Below are 21,741 nucleotides of genomic sequence, written 5' to 3'. Positions count from 1 at the left end.
TAAAGGCGTGCGCCACCATTCCTAGATAACGTTTTTATTCTTAACAGTGAAAGTTCCACAAGAAGAAATCCCACTTCAATTTATGTGAATCTTATTTGTAAACCATAAAGAACTAAGAAACTCATTACATTGTGTTCAGCCTAGTGTCTAGTTTCTAGAACAAATTGGTGATGTCACCAACTTAATGCCACTCATCACATTAAAATGCAGATCTTTATTCACTGGGATTTAGTTGGAAATGTACACACGGAGTAAAGGAAGTCAGGTTTTTAGGAAGTTATGACGACATATATAATGGACATTAAGTCAACAAACAAAACAAATAAAATTTTCAGAAGTCGCCCCAGAATTTCATCTTCCAGGCTTTGGGGTGAAGTAGTAGAAATTAATATCCAGTTTTTACCACTCATTTTCAGGTCTTCCTGCTTCCTAGAAAATAGAAAGAGGGCAATCAGCATCCTGCAGTAAGAACGTGTATATTCCTTATTTCTTTAGTGAAGACAAGCCTTCCAGTGAATGCTCTACCTATCTATAGCCAACCAGTGAACTAAAATATTTTTTCTCCCACTCACTTTGGAGACTTTATGTGATAGTCATTGGATTTTGCTATTGTTGTAAGATTTAAGATTTAACTTTTTAAAATTTATGCATGTCTGTGTTTAGGTGTGTGCACATGAATGCAGTCCCCTTAGAGGCTGGAAGGGGATTTGGATCCCCTGTAGCTAGGGTTATAGAAGTTGGGGACCATCTGATGTAGTGCTGAGAACTGAACTGGGGTGCCTTGAAAGAGCACCACTGCGTCATCTCTCTAGCCCCAGCCCTGTGTGGTTCTTCTGTATGCCAACTTGCCTTTCTCTCTGCAAGGAATGGGTCAAGAGACTTCCATAATGATCATTCTCTTTTTATGCTGTCTAAGTCACCAACTGGGATTCCCACGAGAGAAGCATATGAAGACACGGGAGATGCAAGTAGGAACAACATCTTCAAAAATGAATGGCACAGGGTCGTTCTGACTTCTGGAACTTTCCTCAAGACCTGTCTTGTGTCCTCTGGACACCAAGCAGAATATCATCATGTTCCCTTCCCTCCACATCTCCAGGTTATAGAAACTTGTGTCTGTTTCACTTTGTTTTGAATAGCTGGAATCTCAACCAGGGCTTACCTGCGATTGGTTTTCCACACTGCAGGAACGTTTTAACTGAGTATCGAGTGGAGAGGTTAACACCAGGGTTAACACCATTCTTAACTTCCTTTCCAGAAAACAAGCAGGCAAATGAACCCATTTCCAAACCTTAAACTGAGACTTCTGTACGCCCTCTCAAATGACCACAAATACCTTAACAGAGAGGCAAGATTTGCAGGATGAGCCATGTCATCGGTAATTTTTTTTTTTTTTTTTTTTTTCACTCAAAACCAAAAAAGCAAGGTGAGGGCTAAGGAGACAGATGAATGCTGTGCTCAAATCTCCTCCCACTTGGAGAAATCTTCATTGGGTTTCTGTAACAACTGGCTCCATTCCGTATTCTCACAGAAGGGAACATCTTATCAGAGTTATGCAGCCGTCACTGGCAAGGCAAGCACCTAGAGAGTCTTTTCTTCACTCAACAATGTCTTTTGCCTGTGTTTCAGCCAAAGTGGGGGAGGGGCAAGAAGGACACATAGGTTCATGGGTCACCTTCCCTTCCTCCCATAGCTTGAGCCTTTAGCCTGGGTGTCCTCAGTCAGGGCTCCCTTGCAGGCCTTTCCATTCTCCCCAAAACCAGAAAAGACTAATAGATAGTGCTCGAGAGACAGAGGGATGGCAAGAGAGACCCATGTCTCACCTGAGATCCTCAGGTGGCGGCAGGCAGCACAGCTCTACCCTGCAACTCTCCTCTCCTGCTCTCGCTGGACCAAGGTGCTGCGGGCACAGATGTTCTCCTAGCAACCTCGGCTCCTGTGTCAAAGCACACGGAAGGTTTAATTGGACTCCAGTAGTGGTTCAGCAAACAGAGTGGCAGTCACCTGCACTGGAAATTGCTATAGGACTTTATTTATTTGGAGCTGAGGATCGAACCCAGGGCCTTACAGCGAGCGCTCTACCACTGAGCTAAATCCCCAACCCCATGAGAGGACTTTAAAGAACACAGGGAGGAGTCTGGGAGGTGGTGGCGCACGCCTTTAATCCCAGAGGCAGGCGGATCTCTGTGAGTTCGAGGCCAGCCTGATCCACAGGCTGAGATCCGGGACAGGCTCCAAAGCTACACAGACAAACTCTGTCTCGGAAAAAACAAAAAAACAAAGAACATAGGGAGGATTGTTGAAGATGGGAGAAGAGGATGTTCTAATTTCATTTTAAAACAGAATTGGGTGACTTGGAAACTGAAAACTCGACAGAAATATTAAGACAAACTGAAGGATTTTCCATGTAGGGTAAACATCCATCACTCTTTCTTTCTTTCTTTCTTTCTTTCTTTTCTTTTTCTTCTTCTTCTTCTTTTTTTTTTTTTTTTTTTTTTTTGGTTTTTTGAGACAGAGTTTCTCTGTAGCTTTGGAGCCTTTCCTGGAACGCACTCTGTAGCCCAGGCTGGCCTCGAACTCACAGAGATCCGCCTCCCTCTGCCTACCAAGTGCTAGGATTAAAGGCATGCGCCACCACCGCCCGGCTCCACCACACTTTCTAAGGAAATAAATCTCTTGAAGTCATATTTGAACAAATGCTTCAATATCTTCACAACAAAATGTAACTACATCTTCATGTAAGAGACTATAGCTTACAAGATTGCAGGGCTGGTTTTTAAATATTATAAATTTTACAAAGTAAAAAATAGGGGAATGGGCTTATGATAATAAACAAAGGGCTGTAAAACATGGCCACTATACCCTTCAACCATGTAATTATCCTTTGAGTACTTTGTGTCTTGAATATTAAGACACTGTGCTCAACATTGCTCACTGTGGGTTTTTTTCCTGCCCCAATCATCATATCCCAGCTCTCCAATAAGCTATTTCTCTGTACAGGATGAGTGACCTCTTTTCAAAAGTTATTGGGACCAGTGAATTTTCAGATTCCTTTCTCTTCAGATTTTGAATCTTTTTATAGACATGATTTACGTTGGGTGTGGGCTCTGAGTCTACACCCAAAGTTCATTCTTGTTTCAGTGTATAGCACCTATAAACAAACAGTGCTCTTAGCACACCCACCCTTTTATTACAACCCAGCCCATCAGAATCAGACCTGGAATCTTCCAGTTTGGGAGCCTAACAGGAAGTTTGAGAGCTTAGGATGCAGGTCGCCATCTCAATTCCACATCCGGCAAATAGGTGAAGGTCAAGAGAAATAAATCACATATTTAACATTTTTAATGTATTTTATAAGTAAATACATACAAGTAAATTTTAAATTATTTTAATTATATAAGATAAATTGGAAAATAAGATGGTCACTAAACTATTATTCAGTCATGGATAGAGCATAATATATGCATTAAAATGATGGTTAATACACACATGAAGTCATAGAAACATCACTTGGAAGATGATGCTTAAATATTTTACAGTGGTCACAATACCCTATATACTCTTACACATCATACTCTTTGAAAGAACCACATGGCTTCCTTCAGAAAAGCATGTATCCACATGACCTTCACAGCATCTTTAACTTGGAGACAATACAAATGCCTAAGCCACAGACAAGTGCCATGTCCATGCACGGCTTCTATGGCCTTGGACCTGACTGGGCAGTAAGGGAATGAAAGAGAAGACAGATACGGATGGACACAAACACAGACAAGCTGGGATCAGGCAGTCTAGGCTCTTTCCTCGAGAAACCACAGCATTCCAGAAACTCAGGGTATCTATATGGAGTGGAGAAGAGAGGCGGGATCATTACAGACAGATAGACCAGGAGGAGAGGTTACTGCATACAGACAGACCAGGAGGCAGGGTTATGGTATACAGCTGAATCAAGGGGACAGGTTTAACAAATTGCAGAAGGGGCACTATCTGAGGGGACAAGTCTTCATGCTCTAAACATCCAGGGAGAGAAAGCTACAGCAAACAGTCTGCACACACTATCATCATCCACACAGAGAGCACATACCATTGCCCCCTAAGCCTCACTCCAGGGGAGAAAGCTTTGCTATATTCCACACGTTTCTGGGGTTCTCCGATCCTTGACATGGCTATGCCCATGTTGACAGTATGCATTCCCTCAGGACTTCACTTACTCAGGGCTTTCTGTACTCCCTACAACTAGGGTGGCAGAGATAAATGGTTGCATAGACATGAAATGGAATGCCATACCACACTGACAATTAAACTACAGTGATAGATAAGACTAGGATGAACCTACAAAGACAAAATTGGACCCCACAAAGCAAGGCACAAAAGCAAACACACAGTGTCAGCACTTTTACCCAAGGTAGAGAGCTTGGACACCATGTCCAGTTGAAGAGTATGTGTATGGGCAATAATGGCTGAAAGGGTAAATATGAAGAGAGGAATGGATCCTGAGTTAATGTTTTCCTTGCCGTGACAACATATGTTGTAGAAGATTATTCTAAGGTGTGTTAGTTACTTTTGTCTATGTTGTATTTGTTTAACTCTGTGAAGCTGTGTTACTTTGCCTGTCTAAAACACCTGATGGTCTAATAAAAAACTGAACGGCCAATAGCAAGGCAGGAGAAGGGGTAGGTGGGGCTGGCAGGCAGAGAGACTATATAAAGGGAGAAATCTGGGAGGAAAAAGAAGTAGCCAGAGGAGGACTCCAGGGGACAGTCACCCAGCTATACAGCATGCCACAGAGTAAAAGTAAGGTTTATAGAAGTAAGAGAACAGAAAATCCCAGAGGCAAAAGGTAGATGAGATCATTTAAAGTTAAGTAAAGCTAGCTAGAAACAAGCCAAGCTAAGGCCAGGCATTTATAACTAAGAATAAGCCTCTGTGTGTGATTTATTTGGGAGCTGTGTGTAGGCCCCCAAAAGAGTAAAAATAAACAACAACAAACATACATGACAAGAAGCAACTTAAGGAAGTGGGTTTTATTAGAACTCATGGTTGGAGGGGATACAGTCCATCATGGTGAGGCAGGAGCATGAAACAGCTGGTCATGCTATAACTGAAGTCAAGAAGCAAAGAGAGATGCATACTGGTCCCCAACTCATTTTCTCCTTTGAATTCAGTCTGTGGGCATCCCTATTCTGGGTGGGTCTTCTCTCTTCTTTAAACCTCTTTGAAAGCATTTTTAAAAATATGCCCAGAGGTGTGTCTCCAGGTAGTTCCAAATATACTCACATTAACAGTCAAGATTATCTATCACGGGGAAGAGGTGAAGAAGAGGGATGGGAAGAGCTTCTAGCCAGGTTTCCTTTCTTGTCAATACACTCACGATCTCTTTTAAACGATTGTTATTCCATGCAGAGAGCATGGTATGGGAAGATCATAAGCTGAAGGCTAGCTTGGGCTACATAGAAAGCTCCAGGCCAGCCTGAGCTATACAGCTAGACCTTTTCTCAACACACACACACACACACACACACACAAAAAAAAAATAAACAAATAAATTAAATTAAATAAAATCACTCACATACACACCCTCAATAAAAGGAAATAAGGAAACCCTGAGCATACAAGTTTTGTGTGCACCCTTCTGTAATTAAGTGGATTTCATAATTAAAGTATTGAGGGGGAAAAGGCAATACACATGCCAACAGTGGTCAGCATGTCTATGCTTAGGTGGAAGGCCCATGGGGGATTCCCATCTTTCATGCAGTTTCCATTTCTCAGGTCCATTTAGGCAGAAGACTATTGCTCCTACAATCTCAGGTAACCAGAGACAGTATTCCGCTGACAGCCTTCTTCCTGCTCTGTTAAATTAAAAGTAGTCCATATTGATTGGTCTTGTTGAAACTATCACTATAGCAAACAGGAACAAAGAACATTAGTCAGTGAGATGCTCCCATGAAGATCGGTCGATAAAATCACCAAGCAAACATGTTCTCATTCCATTCAAAACACCCACGACAAACAGGAACTTGGCCACGTCCTGTTTGTCTCTTCCCCTTGAGTCCAGAACTGAATCCCTGGTAGATACAAACTTGTTTGTCCCAGTATCAACTCTCAGCATGAACACACACAGATTTTACTGTGGATTGAAACGCAGACTATCACAATTCTTTGATATCAATTTCTTTTTCTACTTTGGGGTATACTGAGTATTCCTGGGAGTAAGCTATTTAGCAGAATCAATTTTTCAGGAGAAAATACTTCCTAGTTGTTGTTTTTCAATCTGTGAGTTCCAGCAGAGTTGTTTTTTGTTTTTTTTTTTATTTATTTTTTTTTACTGGAGCTGAGGACCGAACCCAGGGCCTTGCGCTTGCTAGGCAAGCGCCCTACCACTGAGCTAAATCCTCAACCCTTCCAGCACAGTTTTTAGCTTGCTGACTTGTTTGAAATTGATGTATTTTTTTGCTGCATGTTTTATCAACCTCTCCAGATCTTGTTCTTACCTCAAATGTATTTTAAAATCACAGGACAGGATCTTTGATTTCTGATATGACACTCAAGGTTATTTGGGGCCAAGTTTCTTTTCTATAGAAGCACAAAAATAACCTGCCCCCATCATGAACACTTTCTGCTTATCTTTTTCCCCATTCTCAGAGGCCAAGGGGAGTTTGTGGAGCATTTGATAGGCTATTATATTAAAAATATAAGAGATAATAGATAAAGGAGTCTTACAAACTTTGAAGTTGTTCACTGACTCCATCAAAATATTGGTGCAAATAATGTAATCCCTTGCCACGTTCATTTGTCTACTGGGTAGCTCGGCCACTGGCATCCTCCAAAGAAAGTGAGGTGGATGGAAAGGGATGCTGACTCCTGGTTCCCAACGATTAGTTTCTTCTCCTTCCTGATGCTCCCAGCTTGCAAGCCCTTGCCTCAAAACTACAACTATCGTATTTATTGTTTTTATGTGCATTTGTGGTTTTGCTGTGGGTGTTGGGGTCCCCTGGAACTGGAGTTACAGACAGGTGTGAGCTGCCATGTGGGTGCTGGGAGTTGAACACGGGTCCTCTGGAAGAAGAGTCAGTGCTCTTAAGCCCTGAGTCATCTCTCCAATCCCTCTTATTTTTATATTGAAATAATACTGATTCCTGGGACCACAAGAAAAGCATATATTCCTAACTGTTTTGGTCCCCTAGCAAAATAAGCAAACAAAAAACTCTATGACATAATAGCCTTTCTAGTTTAGTCTTTTCTCTCAACCATCATTTTCCCCATCCTTAGTTGTGGATTTTTGTTGTTGTTGTTGTTGTTGTTAAGGCAAAGAAGAGCATGTCTTTTGAGTCTCTTTTACTACCAAAAGAAAAACGCTTTTCCTTAGATTCAGTGAAAAGTCTTAAATATATGAGTCACGGCTTCAAAAATATTTCTTTTTGACAAGAGCTTCTTAACCCAATTCTGAATCCCTGGTAGATACAAACTTCTGTGTCTTCATCAACATCCTATGGCTAAGATAATACTCACCAAAGCTCCCTTGAGACTCAAGTTGAAAGAGTGAGGCCACTGAGAGATGCCGCCGCAAGACACTTGGAGTGCCATTCCCCGAGGGTCTGCATCGAGGTGGGCCCTTCCGCGTACTCTGGAGAGCTGTGGGGCACTAAATGGTCCAGACACACCCAGAACACTAGCCTCCAGACCTCACACGTTCATCTCCACTGACTGGGTCACGCTTTCGGATGAGACATTGCTTCAGAAAGGGTCATAATTGCAGGGGAAACTGGATGATACTAATAGCCACATTCCTCGGCTGGTGCAGTTCCTCTCCATAAGTGTGAATGGCCTGTGGGACAGTGGGGGTGCACTTGGAGCCTGACAACCCTGAATTTTCCAGACTATCTTCACAGCAGTGACTCATATTCGGGCAGTCTGCCCTCAGCCAGGGAGTGGGACATGCCGAGACCACAGGTCACGACCGCTGCCTCACAATCAGGTCAGCAGCAAGTAAGTTCTTTTGTTTGGCTTCGTGTCTCCTTGCACTTCAGATCGGCCTTGGGCTCCAGTTGTAGCCCAGGCTGGCCTCAAACTGATAATCTTCCCGGACCTCCCAAGTGCTAGGATCGTATGAGTAGGCCACCAGGTGGTGTTTGTCATCTTCTTCGTAACCACTGTCCCTTACACCTGCAGGGCTTCCCTCCTTGGCCCTCTCCTGAACATTCACTAGACAGAGAGAATGACTCTAGGCCATGGTGGTTGAAAGACCGGGGTTCAGACTGACAAGATTTGAGCTCCGTGTCCACCTCTTGCCGTGGGACCTCAGCCAGTTACACTCACCCCCCTGGCATCAGCTAGCACTTCTGTAACCTGAGGTGGGAAGAGCATCTTCCTTTTAGGGTGATGAGAGAATGCAATAAATATTCGTGTCTAGGAAACAGACCCGATAGCAGTAATTATTAGGTATAACCCAGCACGTTGCCCTTCAGCGAAACACTCACAGGCTCGGGGCCAAAACACACAAAATGGCTCACACTCTTCTCCACCAGGAGACTCAGCATGACTTCTTCTGTGCTCCATTCTGAGCTCAGGCAGAACTGATATTGCATTTATCAGAAACATCACCAAGCCGTGCCTGTCACCTACACGAACGACCCCCATAGAAGCGGGTCCAGGTTCCTAAAAGGTGGAGCCACTGTGCTGATCCTGGGTAACAAGCCCAACAGTCTGTGACACTAACTGGTTCTCAACACATGTTGATGTCATAACTGTGTTTAAAATATAGACACCTTCTTGGAAGACTTGATGGTCTTGTTCAGAAGAAAATCACAGTGGGAAAAACAGACTACTTTTCTCGGAAAACTGTTTAAACAAGAAAAAACCCCAAAGTTGAGTATGTTCAACTTGTCTTAATTTGGAAAGTGCTTGGCATTCGAGTGAGGGTTATGTTCACTAAGACTGTCTTTTTGAACTTGAGAAAGCCAATGAAAATCTGTTAAGATGTTTTGGCGCTCTCTCTCTCTCTCTCTCTCTCTTTCTCTCCCATGCTTGCTTGTACCTGAGGAACTGAGTCAAGTTGCTGGCAGGCCACAAACATTTGGCACAGGATTGTCAGGGCTCGCAGGTGGTTATCTGGCACAGTGGAGATTTGCAGCCACTAAGGTCCCCAAATTCTAGTGGTCTGGGAATTCACTGGAAATGTATACACATGCAATAGTAAGGATGCCCAAAGTTGAATCATATCAGAGAGGGACTTAATATGGAGCAAAGGTTTTGTTCGGCAGTATGAACCTTGGATAGGAGAAAACATGTCTGAAAATAAAGGAAGTACCTATGTCATTAAAATTATTGCTGTCCTGATTGCTGTAGCCTGTTTAGTGATTATGTCATAATTTCAAGGTGATTTTCCTCTTTGGAGCTAAGAAAAATAATTAGTAGTGAAAGTATTAGAGAGATGCTGGCACCAGAAATGCTATTTCATTTTTCATCAACTTTTCATTTGACACATGAGATCTTGTGAGGTACAGACTTGGTCAGGGCCACTGGTCATTGTTTTCAAAGCTGGAGCCATAATGGCCCAGCAACCTTTTGACATTTAAAGTAGTTGGTCTGTGTTTCACCAGAGTTCATTATTTGTAAAGAATCTGCCTTGGACACCCACCCCCCAGTGTTTTTGATTCAGCCAACATATAACCAGAATGTTCAATGTAATGTAAAACATGAGGGAACACAGGAAATAATCTGGCAGGTCAGGTTCACACAACAAATTTGACATAGCCAACTTCAACTAAAAACAAAGACATATTTGGCCACATTTGGGCAGTGAACAAGAAGAAGGAAAAAGAGGAGGATCTGGAGCTGGATGGAACTGGTTTAGATCCTGGCTGGCTCTGTAGTCCTTGGAAGAGGAATGTTACTTTATCTGGGAGAACAGAGAATAACGTTTGTCTGGCAGGCGTCTAGAACGATTCGCTTCATCGCTAGCATGAACTGACCCTCCAGACTTTGATGTTAGGCTCATGAAACACCAGCAGCTGCAAATTAACACTAGTCTTCTCTCAGTTGGAGAGACCAAAGCCTCTCAGAGAGATTGATAGTCTCTCCAAGGTCATATACTGAACAAGCTGTGACGAGATTTGGAAAGAAATCTGTTAGGCACCAAGGCCACAGGCTTAACCGCTGTAGTTTCTCAGGACTGGTAAGAACAAAAGCCAAGGACCCGGCATGCTGCTTGGTGCAAAGTAAATACTGAGATGAATCGTTAGAATCAGAAAGCCGGCCTTTCTTTCTCAGTACCCAACCAGGAGAAGAGTGAGGGTATGGCTCAGGCAGACATGTGGATAGAAAGCCCTAGGAGGAGCTGTGCAGTGGTGGCTCATGCCTTTATTCCCAGCACTCGGGAGGCAGAGGCAGGTGGATCTCTGTGAGTTCAAGACCAGCCTGGGCTACAGAGTGAGTTCCAGAAAAGGCTCCAAAGCTACACAAGAGAAACCCTGTCTCAAGAGAGAGAGAGAGAGAGTGAGAGAGTCCCCTAGGAGGGTGAAACCAATGGAAACATGGTCAGCAAAGCCCTACTTTGGCTGGTAGCACTTGGGAAGGGCCACCTGACTGTCAGGTGCCCGCCAGCTGGCAGAGGGGTTCCAGGACCTGGTTCTTACCACTCTGCCCATGCTTTTCCTTCCAAGCCATTTCTCTCCCTTTTCTTTCACCCATAGACTCATCATATCTCTCTTTTCATGGCATCATCATATCCCACCCATGCCGCAGGTGCTTGAATGTCAGCAGGCCCTCAGATATACCCCTTTTGTACTCTGAATAAAAGTGTCCTCTTCCTCATCCACTACTGAGGCTCCTTCCTGAAGGGCTGGGGGTTTTAACTACCACATTCTCACCACTAAGTAAGTTGTACATTGACCCTTAAATTCTGTAGGTATTGTTGAGTGGTATTAGAAACAGTCTGCAATCCAAATGATCAAAATGTTATCATCTATTAAGTTCCCACCCGCTATGACTCACAGCCAGAGTGTCTTCTTACAAGGCTTCATGAAATGCCCTGAGCTTTGATTGGATACTCTTGGTACCAGGCTTGGTAGGAGAGACCCAGAGTGCAAGCAGCAGCCACCCTTCAGGTGGGTTGAAGAAAGAGGTATGGGATTTTGGATGGACTGGATGGTAGTGGTGGTGATGGGGGTGGGGTGGGGGCGGTGGGGGTGTTCTATGCAGAACTTCGCTGCCCAAATGAGTGTCATTCCTGGATTGGAAATGAGGAATGGAGAGGGGAGAATCCGTGAGCTTGAGTTCTCATAAAAGCACTTGGTAAAAGCTTTAGATTGCTTCCATGGTTTGCCTTACTCATTTATAACAGCTCACCATTGTTGTTGTAAAATGTTTTTCAGCATATATATATAAAATTTCCGAGAGCATAACTAAGAATGCAGAGGGCCTGGTTGGAGAACACCATTTCATGTTTAAATGAAACTATGGCTTCCTTCAGGACCAGCAACAATGTTGACTCTCAATTATTCTGGTGGCTACAGGGAAGGTAAGGTGTATTTTTGTGTGCATGTATGTGGGGGGGGGTACATGTATCAATGTGCATGCTTATGTGTGCATGTATGTGTGGAAGCCAGATGTTTATAGCAGGTATCTTCCTTCATCTTTCTTTCTTTCTTTCTTTCTTTCTTTCTTTCTTTCTTTCTTTCTTCTCTCTCTCTCTCTCTCTCTCTCTCTCTCTCTCTCTTTCTCCCCTTCCTCCCTTCCTTCCTTCCTTCCTTCCTTCCTTCCTTCCTTCCTTCCTTCCTTTCTTTCTTTCTTTTTTAAACAAAGTCTCTCACTGAGCCCAGAACTCACTGATTGGCTAGGTAGCTGTCCTGTGAACTCTGAGGATCTGCTTGTCTCCATGGTCTCTCTCATCACTAGGTTTACAGGCATGCACCACCAAACACAGTTCTTTTTGTTCTGTTTTAAATTGTCTGTATATGGGTGTTTGCTTGCATGTACGTCTGTGCACCAAGTGTATACCTAGTGTCCATGGAGGCCAGAGGAGAGGGCCCTGGATTCCAGGAACTGAAGTCATAGATGGTTGTGAGCTACCACGTGGGTGCCAGGAACTGAACCTGGGTCTTCTTGAAGAGGAGCAAGTGGTCTTAACCACTGAGCCATCTCCAGCCTCCACACTTAACTTTTGCATAGATGCTGAAGATCTCAGCTCAGGCCCTCATGCTTGTGTGCCAAGCACTTGGCCACCATCTCTCATGCCCAACAAGGTTTAAGTCATTTTTTCTATGTTCATCAAGCCATTATGAAGATTATGATACTCAGGTTGGGGGTCCCCCAAAGTTCTGAATCACAAAGAAGCCCACTTTCTTATTGGAGTTACTCATAAAACAACCATTTTCTCCCACCACGTGAATGGCTCATGGGCTGTTCTGGCCCAGCACTGTGCCTTTACACAGCAAAAATGCAATACACACCTTTGCATAGTATAAACTTACAGAGGAAAACACAAATCCCAGCCTGCCTCTGGAGTCCCAACAATCTTCTGTTCTAGTCTGTGTAAGCAAAGAGTTCCACAGAAGTACACAGCAGAGGGAACCAGGGAGATGCTGGTTGTTCCGGACCAACAGGCTTAGGGGTGGAGCTACCCCACTATCTCTGATCCCAGCTGTAGCCTCACGGCTTGAGTTGTAAGCAAGATAGGATCTTCCCATTCACTCACAACACTAGTGCAGCACATATTGTTCTGAAAACGAAGACATCAAATGAGGGGCAGTTCCACACCAGCTTGTTCTTCAGACTAATGTTTCCTAATAAGAATGGTGTTTGTAGGCTTTGCAATTGAATTGGAAATGGTAGATGATTCTGAAAATACATCGAATGAGGGATTTTATAGACAATATTAAAATAGTTGTCACTATTCATGGCCAGTTATAGACATTATTAGCAAACACTCAAAACCCTGCAAGATAAGTAACAATTTGCATTTCTTAACTGGGGAAACAGGCTGAGAGGGGCTGAGTCCCTGTACACAGCTGCCCTTACCTGGCCTGGCCCACACTTGCGTCTTTCCAATTCATCATGATGCTTCTGATAAGATTCTATCTAGAAGTGCATACGTGCTCAGGAATGGAACTCATACAACCCCCACAGAGAGCTATGCTGGTGTATGGCTTCACAGAAGGACTGGGGTATCAGGTGTCAGCTCTGCTTAGGAGGACTGGGCAAAGCATCCGACTCTCTGAATTCTATGATCCTCCCTTGCCAGACAGCAAACACAGTGACCTACTTCACAGGCCTCTGAGAAGCAACCATTACAAAGAGAGCTGCAAAGATAAAGCCCTTTGGCTATGAAACTAGTCAGCAGTGGGTCCATCCAACAAGACGGCCCTCTCTGACCCAAACCTAGACCATGGAAAAACAGGAGGGCCTCATGCCTCCTCCAGCTCTCCCACATAGATTCCTGTAAGTGAAAACACCCTTTGGAAGCCCTGGGATTCTTTCTGGAGAGGAAACACAGGAAGATGTGTCAAGCTGCAGCTCCATGCCTTAGCCAAGCCCTTTATATCCAGTATTATTAATAACCCGCTTCTCCTGCCATTAGCCAAAGCTGAAATGCAAGGAGTAGGCTTCTAATCCATTAATCTCTCTTATCAGGCTCATAAAACTTGGAGGGATGTTGAAATACAGGCAGTGGAAATAGGTTTTGTGAGTCTCAGCAGGCTTTCCTGTCCATTGTTTCCTCCGAGAAACAAAGAAGAGTCACACTAAGCTCTCCTATGTCAACACCACCTACAAAATACAAACCCAACACTTACTGTTCAGGGGTTCAACGGGCCAAGTCCAAAAGTCACGGGAATGGTCGCTCTGCCTTTCAAAAACAACATATGCTCTTGGTGGATGCAGAGCTCACTGGGCTGATATTAATAACTGGCTTACAGTGTGAGGCAGAAACATGAGCCAGTTTGTCATGGGAGGCGGCAAGTGGAAAGGAACTGACAGACACAGGTGGGCTGGACTGTAACAAAAATATACTTACACAGAAGCTCAAGTCAGCCATTAGGCGGGGATGGCTTCCTCCACAATCAATAGGTCCCCGTGTCAGCTGTTTTAAAATATTAACAAGCAACAAAAATCTCCTTCATGCTGAAAGCACAAGGCTTGTCTAATGAACTACCTTTGCTCTTCAACAGTCCCTTTCTGTGGGGATCTGGGTTTTTATTGTTTTTGTTTTTATTTATGAGTGTGTGTCTCGGTATGTGTGTAATGCCGTATGTATGTGGGTGCCTAAGAAGGCCAGAGCTGCTGGAGCTAGAGTTACAGGTGAGTGACCACATGTGGATTCAGAAAACTCAACCGTGGTCTTGTATGAGAGCAGTACACACTCTTAACTGCTGAGCCACCATTCCCACCCCTTTCTGTAGCATGAATCCTGAAGGGTCTTATTAATAAAATCAAACCTGGAGCAGGGTATTTGGGTGAGTGGTGGAAGATCAGAGAAGCAGAACAAGCCACAGCCACCTCACCTTGCCAATTCCTCAGCTGATCCTGTTTCCTCAGACTGGAAGCCTCTGAGTCTTCATCCAAAATGAATCTCAGCTGAACTGCTGCTCAAAAGCCTAAAAGCTTAACCAGGCTAGTTCCTGGTCCTTGTACCTTATATACATTTCTGCTTCCTGCCATCACTTCCTGAGATTAAAGGCGTGAGTCACCATGCCTGGCTGTTTCCAGTGTGACTTTGAACTCACAGAGATCCAGGTGGATTTCTGCCTCTGGAATGCTAGGATTAAAGGCGTGTGCTACCACTGCCGAACCTCTATATGTTTGATATTGTGGCTGTTCTGTTCTCTGACCCCCAGATAACTTTATTGGGGTGCACAATATATCAACCACACCTTTCTGTTACCTTTTTCATATTTATAAATTTAATCTAGTCTACTTTGATTTCTCCACTTTCAAAATTTATCAAGTGGATTTTAAAATGTCTATTATTGATCTCATGTACATATCTGTTTGTATGGGGTCATGTGGGGTGTGTGCACAGCATTAGGAAGGTTGACAACCACTGCCTTAGACACTGTCCATTGTAGTATGAATCTTAAAGAGTTCTATTTATAAAATCAAACCTGAGGCCAATTATTGGGGTGAATGCTGGAAGATCAGAGACACAGAACAAGCCACAGCTATCTCACCTCGCCAGTTCCTCAGCTGGTCTTGTTTCCTCAGACTGCAAGCTTCTGAGTCCTCATCCAGAATGAATCTCTGCTGAACTGTGTTGTTCCAAAGCCTAAAAGTTTAACCAGCCAAAAGCTTCTAGTTTCTGGTCTTTGCGACTTATATATCTTTCTACTTTCTGCCATCACTCCCTGGGATTAAAGGCATGAGTCACCATGCCTGGCTGTTTCTAATGTGGCCTTGAACTCAGAGATTCAGAGGTATTTCTGTCTCTGGAATGCTAGGATTAAAGGCGTGTGCTACCACTGCCTATCCTGTTTAATATTGTGGCCGTCCTGTTCTCTGACCCCAGATAAGTTTATTTCAGGGAACACACAATATTTCGGGGAACACAATACCACCACAGTCCACTATTTTGAGACTAGGACTCCCACTGACCTAGAACCTGACAAGTATCCTAGGCTGGCTGGCCATGGGGCCTCAGCGATCCACCTGTCTCTGCCTGCTCAGTGCTGGGGATACATGCACTACCACCATGTCTGGCTTTTTAATATGCATTCGTCCCCATACTTGCATAGCAAGCAGCTCTGTGATGCACTGCTTGGAGTTAGTTTGCTCTCCCTTCAGAATCCCCCCAAAAATCTTAAAATCATATTACCACTGTTTAGGAGGGAGGGAAGTGGATCTTGGGGGTGACACCATATCCCCAAAGCAACCTGCAGAATTGACATGGTCAGATGGAAAGAGTTGGGATATGGCTTCTGGCTTGAGGGACTTTCTTTGGAAAAATCTGTATTTCAAAAATTTCCAGATGGTGCCTCCAAGCCCCTCACTCACACGGAACATCAAATCATCCATATCATCAGCAGAGCAACTTAGACCCAAGTTCCAATGAACACAGTTGTTGTCTTGAGCGTTAAAGGAGAAGTGGCATTTACCTAACAGTGATTGCAGTATGTTGTTTTACTGTGGCCATCTTTGGGGGGCAGTGCTCAATTAGCTGTTCTTATTCTTAAGGTTCCAGTTGGCTTTTACGCTAGCTCGGGCCCCATGATGGTGAATCTTCCATGGTGAGTTTGTTTGCATTTGGAGTTACCTAGGAGACACACTTCTGGGTATGTTTGTAAGAGAGTCTCTACAGAGGTTAACCAAGGAGGAAAGAATCTTCCTTAAAGTAAGGCACACCATGCCATGGGTAGGATATGGATAAAAAGAAAAAAAAAAAAAAAAAAGCAAGCTGAGCACTAGCATCCAGCTCTCTGCTCCGCCACTGTGTACCCATTACGACCAGCTATCTCATGTCCCTTCTGCCATGACTTTTCTACAGTGAAGGCCTGGACCCTTTAACAGAGAGAAACAAAGCAACAATAAAGTACCTAAATTGTCTTTGTCAACAGTTCTTTTATTTTCAAACAAACTCTCTTATCAACTAGACACTATGGTAACACAGGAATAACAGTTGGTTCAGGAGATGTGAGCGGGCTTCCAGATTTCAATTATCTACACTATGATCAACTTAACATTCATGAGTATCTGTTGGATGCATGTACATATGGATGACTGTGTTAATGAAAGATGGGGTACACTGTCAGGTGATTCTGTTGCCAGTACACAGACCAAACATGGTATTTACCAAACCTAACTGTGATAGGTCAGTTAGCCTCTAGATATCTCAGCAAACTTACATATTTTGCCTCTAGCATCCGTTAGTTACTGTTGCCAGGGACAGCTCTCTCGCTTTTTTATTTCTTAAATTTCTAAAAAGGAGTATCAGAAATATAAAACATTAAGGATAAAAGCTATCTTTCAATGGTTTCCTCTGATATCATTTTTTTAAAGATTTATTTGTTTATTATGTATACAGAAGATGGTACCAGATGTCTGTGCCCATGGTGGGGGGATCTTCTGTGGCTGATGCAAATGTGGACCTCTGAGACAAAGAGTTCCAGGCAGTACTTGGACCTGAATGAGTCATGCCACCTGTATAGTGGGGACTTGGCAAGTTACTCTTAACAAGTCAAAACATCCTACAGAAGACGATCCAAGATGAATAAAGTGTGCTTTCTTCTTTTCTGCCTCTGTCCTTTTGGGTGATACAGTGATATTTTATTTGTATTGAAATGTGATTTTATTTGTATGTTAATAAAGTTGCCTTGAGGTCAGAGCAAGCCATAGCAGAAGCTGGACGGAGGTGGTGGTGGTGGTGGTGGTGGTCGTGGTGGTGGTGGTGGTGGTGGTGGTGGTGGTGCATGCCTTTAATCCCAGCACTTGGGAGGCAGAGCTAGGCGGATCTCTGTTCAAGGGTACAGCCAGCATGGCGACACACGCCTTTAATCTCAATACCAACCATAGAAGACCTGGAGGCAGTGTACAAGGAGGTCATGTGGCTGGCTTACAACCAATGAGAAAGCAGAACAGAAAGTCTATAAAAAAAGAAAAAACACAGAAGTAGGTCTCTTGCAGAGAGGAAGGACAGAGCAGCAGTGAAGGATAAGGTTTTCAGCTCTCAGCTATTGTTCTGACTTCTTGGCTTTTAACTCTGCAATTGGATCTGTTTATTATTTAACAAGACGGTTACGTCTACAGATAGAGTCTTTCTATGTAGCTAGCTGACCTCAAACTCTCCAGCCTCTTGCCTCAGCCTTCCAAGGGCTGGGATCACAGGTGTATACCACCATGCACAGCCTAAAACTAAGGGAATTATTTCTTTGTGTGTACAGAGGATAGTGGTTCAGGCTGCAGTGTAGCTGGGCCATCCTTGAACTCTTCATCCTTCCGCCTCTATGTATTTTTATTCTTTTGGCTGCTTTACCAATGACATCTTTCAAAAGCAACTTAAGAACATAAGGGGGCTTTCTGGGCTCTTCATCCTAGGGTCATGGAGGGTATGTCGTGACCACAGGCACGTGTGGTGGCTGGTCACACTGTGTCCAGTCAGGAAGCAAAGGCCGATGTCCGCTAGCATTCCACTTCATCCTTACTCACTCCAGGACCTCAGCCCACAGAGCCCTGCCACCTACATTCAAGATGTGTCTTTCCTCTACAGTTAAACCTCTCTGCAAACACCCTTATTGACACACCCACAAGTGCGTTTCCACGGTGATTCTAAATCCAACCAAGTTAAGTGACCATTCCCAAACTCTGGGATCACAGGTGTGCACCATAGCACTCAGGAGGAGAGACAGACAAATTCTAAAAGGTGGTATCATCAATTTCACCTGCAATATTCCTATGTCAGTGCCAGGAACATCAGGTCGCTGTTGGAGAATATAACTCTTTTGTGTTTATTTGCAAGTTCATAAATGAAAACAAGACTTGAGAAACTACATTGGCTGCTACCTTGGGTCTGGAAAAACTACTGAACATGGGTGTATGTAACAGTTCTCTGCTTCAATCACAGATAGTTACCTACATGCAGCCTAATGGCCAAGACAAGTAGACAAATCCAGAGTGGCTACATTACCCATCCGAAGACACAGGTGCCAGAGGTAGCATGCTCTGGTAGCAGACATTCTGTTTCCAAGACCATGTTCTGAATCCTGATCTCAGGAGTATCTGTGGCAAAGGAGTCATGCCCAGAGCCAAATGAACTTTGAATTCCGGTGTTTCTGGACCCAGAACCAAGGACACCAGACCCTGTTGAATTGAAAGTCTCACAAAACAAACTCGGTGCTCAGCGTGGATGAGCACAAGCCATGCTTCATGGACAGAACTCTCCTTTAAAGACATAACCAGGCCAGTCTAAGCATGACAAGAAATCCATTTGTTCTCTACAAATAAACAAAATGTAACTTAGGGCATAGGCTCTTGCACATTCAAGGTCAAACCTAGGTCTCCTTCCTTCCTCCAATCTCAAAGGGTGGAGAGGGGCTGTCTGTATAGAGTGGCCCAATAATATGAATAACCTTCTCCTCTCTCTGAATGGCAATGAAATTTATTCATCAACTAAGGACCTGATTGCCAATATAAAGCAACCTTTTTTTTTTCTTCCCTAAAGCACACAGGGCTATCATAAACACTTGCTCTTTAATTGTTTTACAAGCACACCCTCTCCTTCCTGCTTGGGCTGTTCAATTAACCCGCTCAGTTATACAGTGCTGAGGTGATGAGCTGAGCAAAGTTTTAAAAGCAAGGAAAACCAAGGAGTTTTCTTCAGATTATGAGGCAGAATGTGATTTAAGAACTCGACTGGAAACCTGGGTACTGGTAGAATCCGAAGAAACTTTAGCTCCAATTCCGACGTCAACCCCACGGACAGCTGAGAAACAGCAGACACTGCTGGTTTCTGGGTCTCAGAGTGCTTCACTTTCAGTTTGATTGGCTTTAAGAACCAAGATGAAAGGCACGGTGATCCACACAGAACAGGGGCTCAGAATGTCAAAGATGTGCTGCCGTGGGCTGGGGAGGTGGCCCATTGCGTTAAGCACTTGATGTGCGAGCCTAAGGACCTGAGCACAGATCCTCAAAATACAGAATCAGACATACTAGTTTATCTGTCTGTGACTCCAATACACTCCTGAAAAGATAGGAGGCAGGGAAGGGATCTGTGGGTTGCTCACACAACAGCTAGCCTGGATACACAGTGGGGGAAAAAGTCAATAAGAGACCTTGTCTTAGATAAGGTGGAAGGTTTGGATCAATATCCAAGGTTGTTCCCTGACCTCCACATTCATGGGGAGAGGGTTGATTTAAAGGAATATGCTGTTGACACAATGTGGCTAGTTAGCAAACATTTTCACATTATTATTCTGAATACGAGGACCTAGGGAGAGTGACAAAGGCAGTAGAAGATGTTACAAGCATCTGATGAGGCCAGCAGGGACACTAAGTGTACCTCAGAGCCACACCATCAGAGGGCTTACCTGTCACCCTGCATCTCATGTAGACTTTTTGTCCATTAAGCGGCTAAGATCTCTGGAACCAGACTGCTTGACCTTGCCAATGGATCCCAGGCAAGTCACTTGAAGTTTGTGAGACATGAGATAGAGAACGGGATGAGAAACAGGCAACTCTTATCTAGAATGGCCAACCACAACATCACTGAGGAAAGGACCACCCACCCGAGCTCCTCCCACAGTCCACTCATGTTCCTGTTTCTGCAGTCTCTGGGCTCCTGTCCTAACTGAAGCACAGGATGATGGGAAGGAGAGACAAAGGCAGGGAAGAGTGGAAAACTGAAGGGGAAAACCATACTGGGACAAAGACAGAGTTAGTGATAGATAGAGCTCTTGGTACATGAGCCCCTTCACACATGACAGCGGTCTCAGGGTCCTGAGGTTCCCGAGATAGTCTCACCGTGCTCTGCTGCATGTCCTCTGCCACATCCACTTCCACGCTTCCTCCAAGCCTGGAGCGGTGCTGGGTCTGTTTGTTTCCTCCATGAATCACTGCTTCTCCACACACCCCTGTCCCCCACCCCCAGGGCATCACTAAGCACCAAAGGTTACCGAATGCCCAGACTTTGAAATACCATGGTGGTTCCACATTGCCGTCTACCAAGTTCATGCTTGAGAACAGTGCAGTGAAATCAGAACCAACCACTCTCCCAAATGCAAAAATCCTGTTTAAACACATTTCAGATTTTCCGTTGGTCTGTATTCAGGGCCAATTGAAGTCACAGGTAGTCACATGTGGCCTGTGGGCCAAGGGATGGACATGCCTGTGGGACAGCAGAGCCTCTACTGACCTCAAGCCCAGATGTGCTGGGGCAAAGCTCATTGAGAGCCAACGATTACATCTAGGAACACAGTCATCTGGTTGTAGAACATCGACACTTTAAACAACACAGAATCAGGATAAAAAAAATATATGAGATAGAGATAATTCTTAACACATTTCTTTTTAAATTAATTCTAGTTTTGTTATTATTTTCTTTGAGATGGCCCCTCCTCCATTCCAGGCTGGCCTCTCATGCACTAGGTAGCTGAAGAGAACCTTGAACTCCTGACCCTCAAACTTCCAAGTGCTAGAATTACAGGTATGCACCACCACTTCCGGTTTATGTGGTGTGGGGAAGAGAACCCCGGGCTGTGTGCAGGCTGGACAAGTGCTCTGCCACTAAGCTCCATGCCAGCTTCTGTCCTGCTTTTCTCACATTCACAAGAATCTTTATAGTCAACACGGTCACCCGGTAAACAAAACACAACAATGTGACACTACAGCCTGAAGTCACTAAAGAAATCAGCAAGCAATACGAATGAGGGCTATTTTCACTTCTGGGTGGCTGGTCCTGAGACCTGGACTCATAGGATAGCCCTCGCTAGCCAGGGACTCACGGACATCCTTCTGTCACTGACTCCCTCTAGTGCTGGGAGTAAAGGCATGTCCCAGAATACTCAGGGGAGCCCGGACTTTTTTTGTTTGTTTTGTTTTGTTTTTCGAGACAGGGTTTCTCTGTGTAGCTTTGCGCCTTTTCCTGGAACTCTCTTGGTAGCCCAGGCTGGCCTCGAACTCACAGAGATCCGCCTGCCTCTGCCTCCGGAGTGCTGGGGATTAAAGGTGTGCGCCACCACCGTCCGGTCCCCACCCAGACTTTTTAAACACACTGTTCTTTGGATCTCTTTATCATGTTAGACCTGTGAGTCCTGCCTCAGC

The 21,741-nt window shown here is 44.3% G+C and overlaps 1 protein-coding gene across 1 annotated transcript; it reads right to left on the bottom strand.

Annotated features, from left to right (window-relative positions):
• Positions 1-261: 261 nt before the first annotated feature.
• Positions 262-1,938, bottom strand: Mrln (myoregulin). Its single transcript, XM_036167259.1, has 2 exons — positions 1,824-1,938; positions 262-429 (listed from the first exon to the last, which is right to left on the bottom strand). The coding sequence occupies exon 2, from the start codon at positions 408-410 to the stop codon at positions 270-272; it is 141 nt and encodes a 46-aa protein (XP_036023152.1). The 5' UTR covers positions 411-429; positions 1,824-1,938; the 3' UTR covers positions 262-269.
• Positions 1,939-21,741: the final 19,803 nt, after the last annotated feature.

Source organism: Onychomys torridus, chromosome 18, assembly GCF_903995425.1.
Source record: "Onychomys torridus chromosome 18, mOncTor1.1, whole genome shotgun sequence".
NCBI lineage: Eukaryota > Metazoa > Chordata > Mammalia > Rodentia > Cricetidae > Onychomys > Onychomys torridus.
The sequence above is the reverse complement of the archived record's forward strand: the minus strand, read 5'-3'. Positions and strand labels throughout refer to the sequence as shown.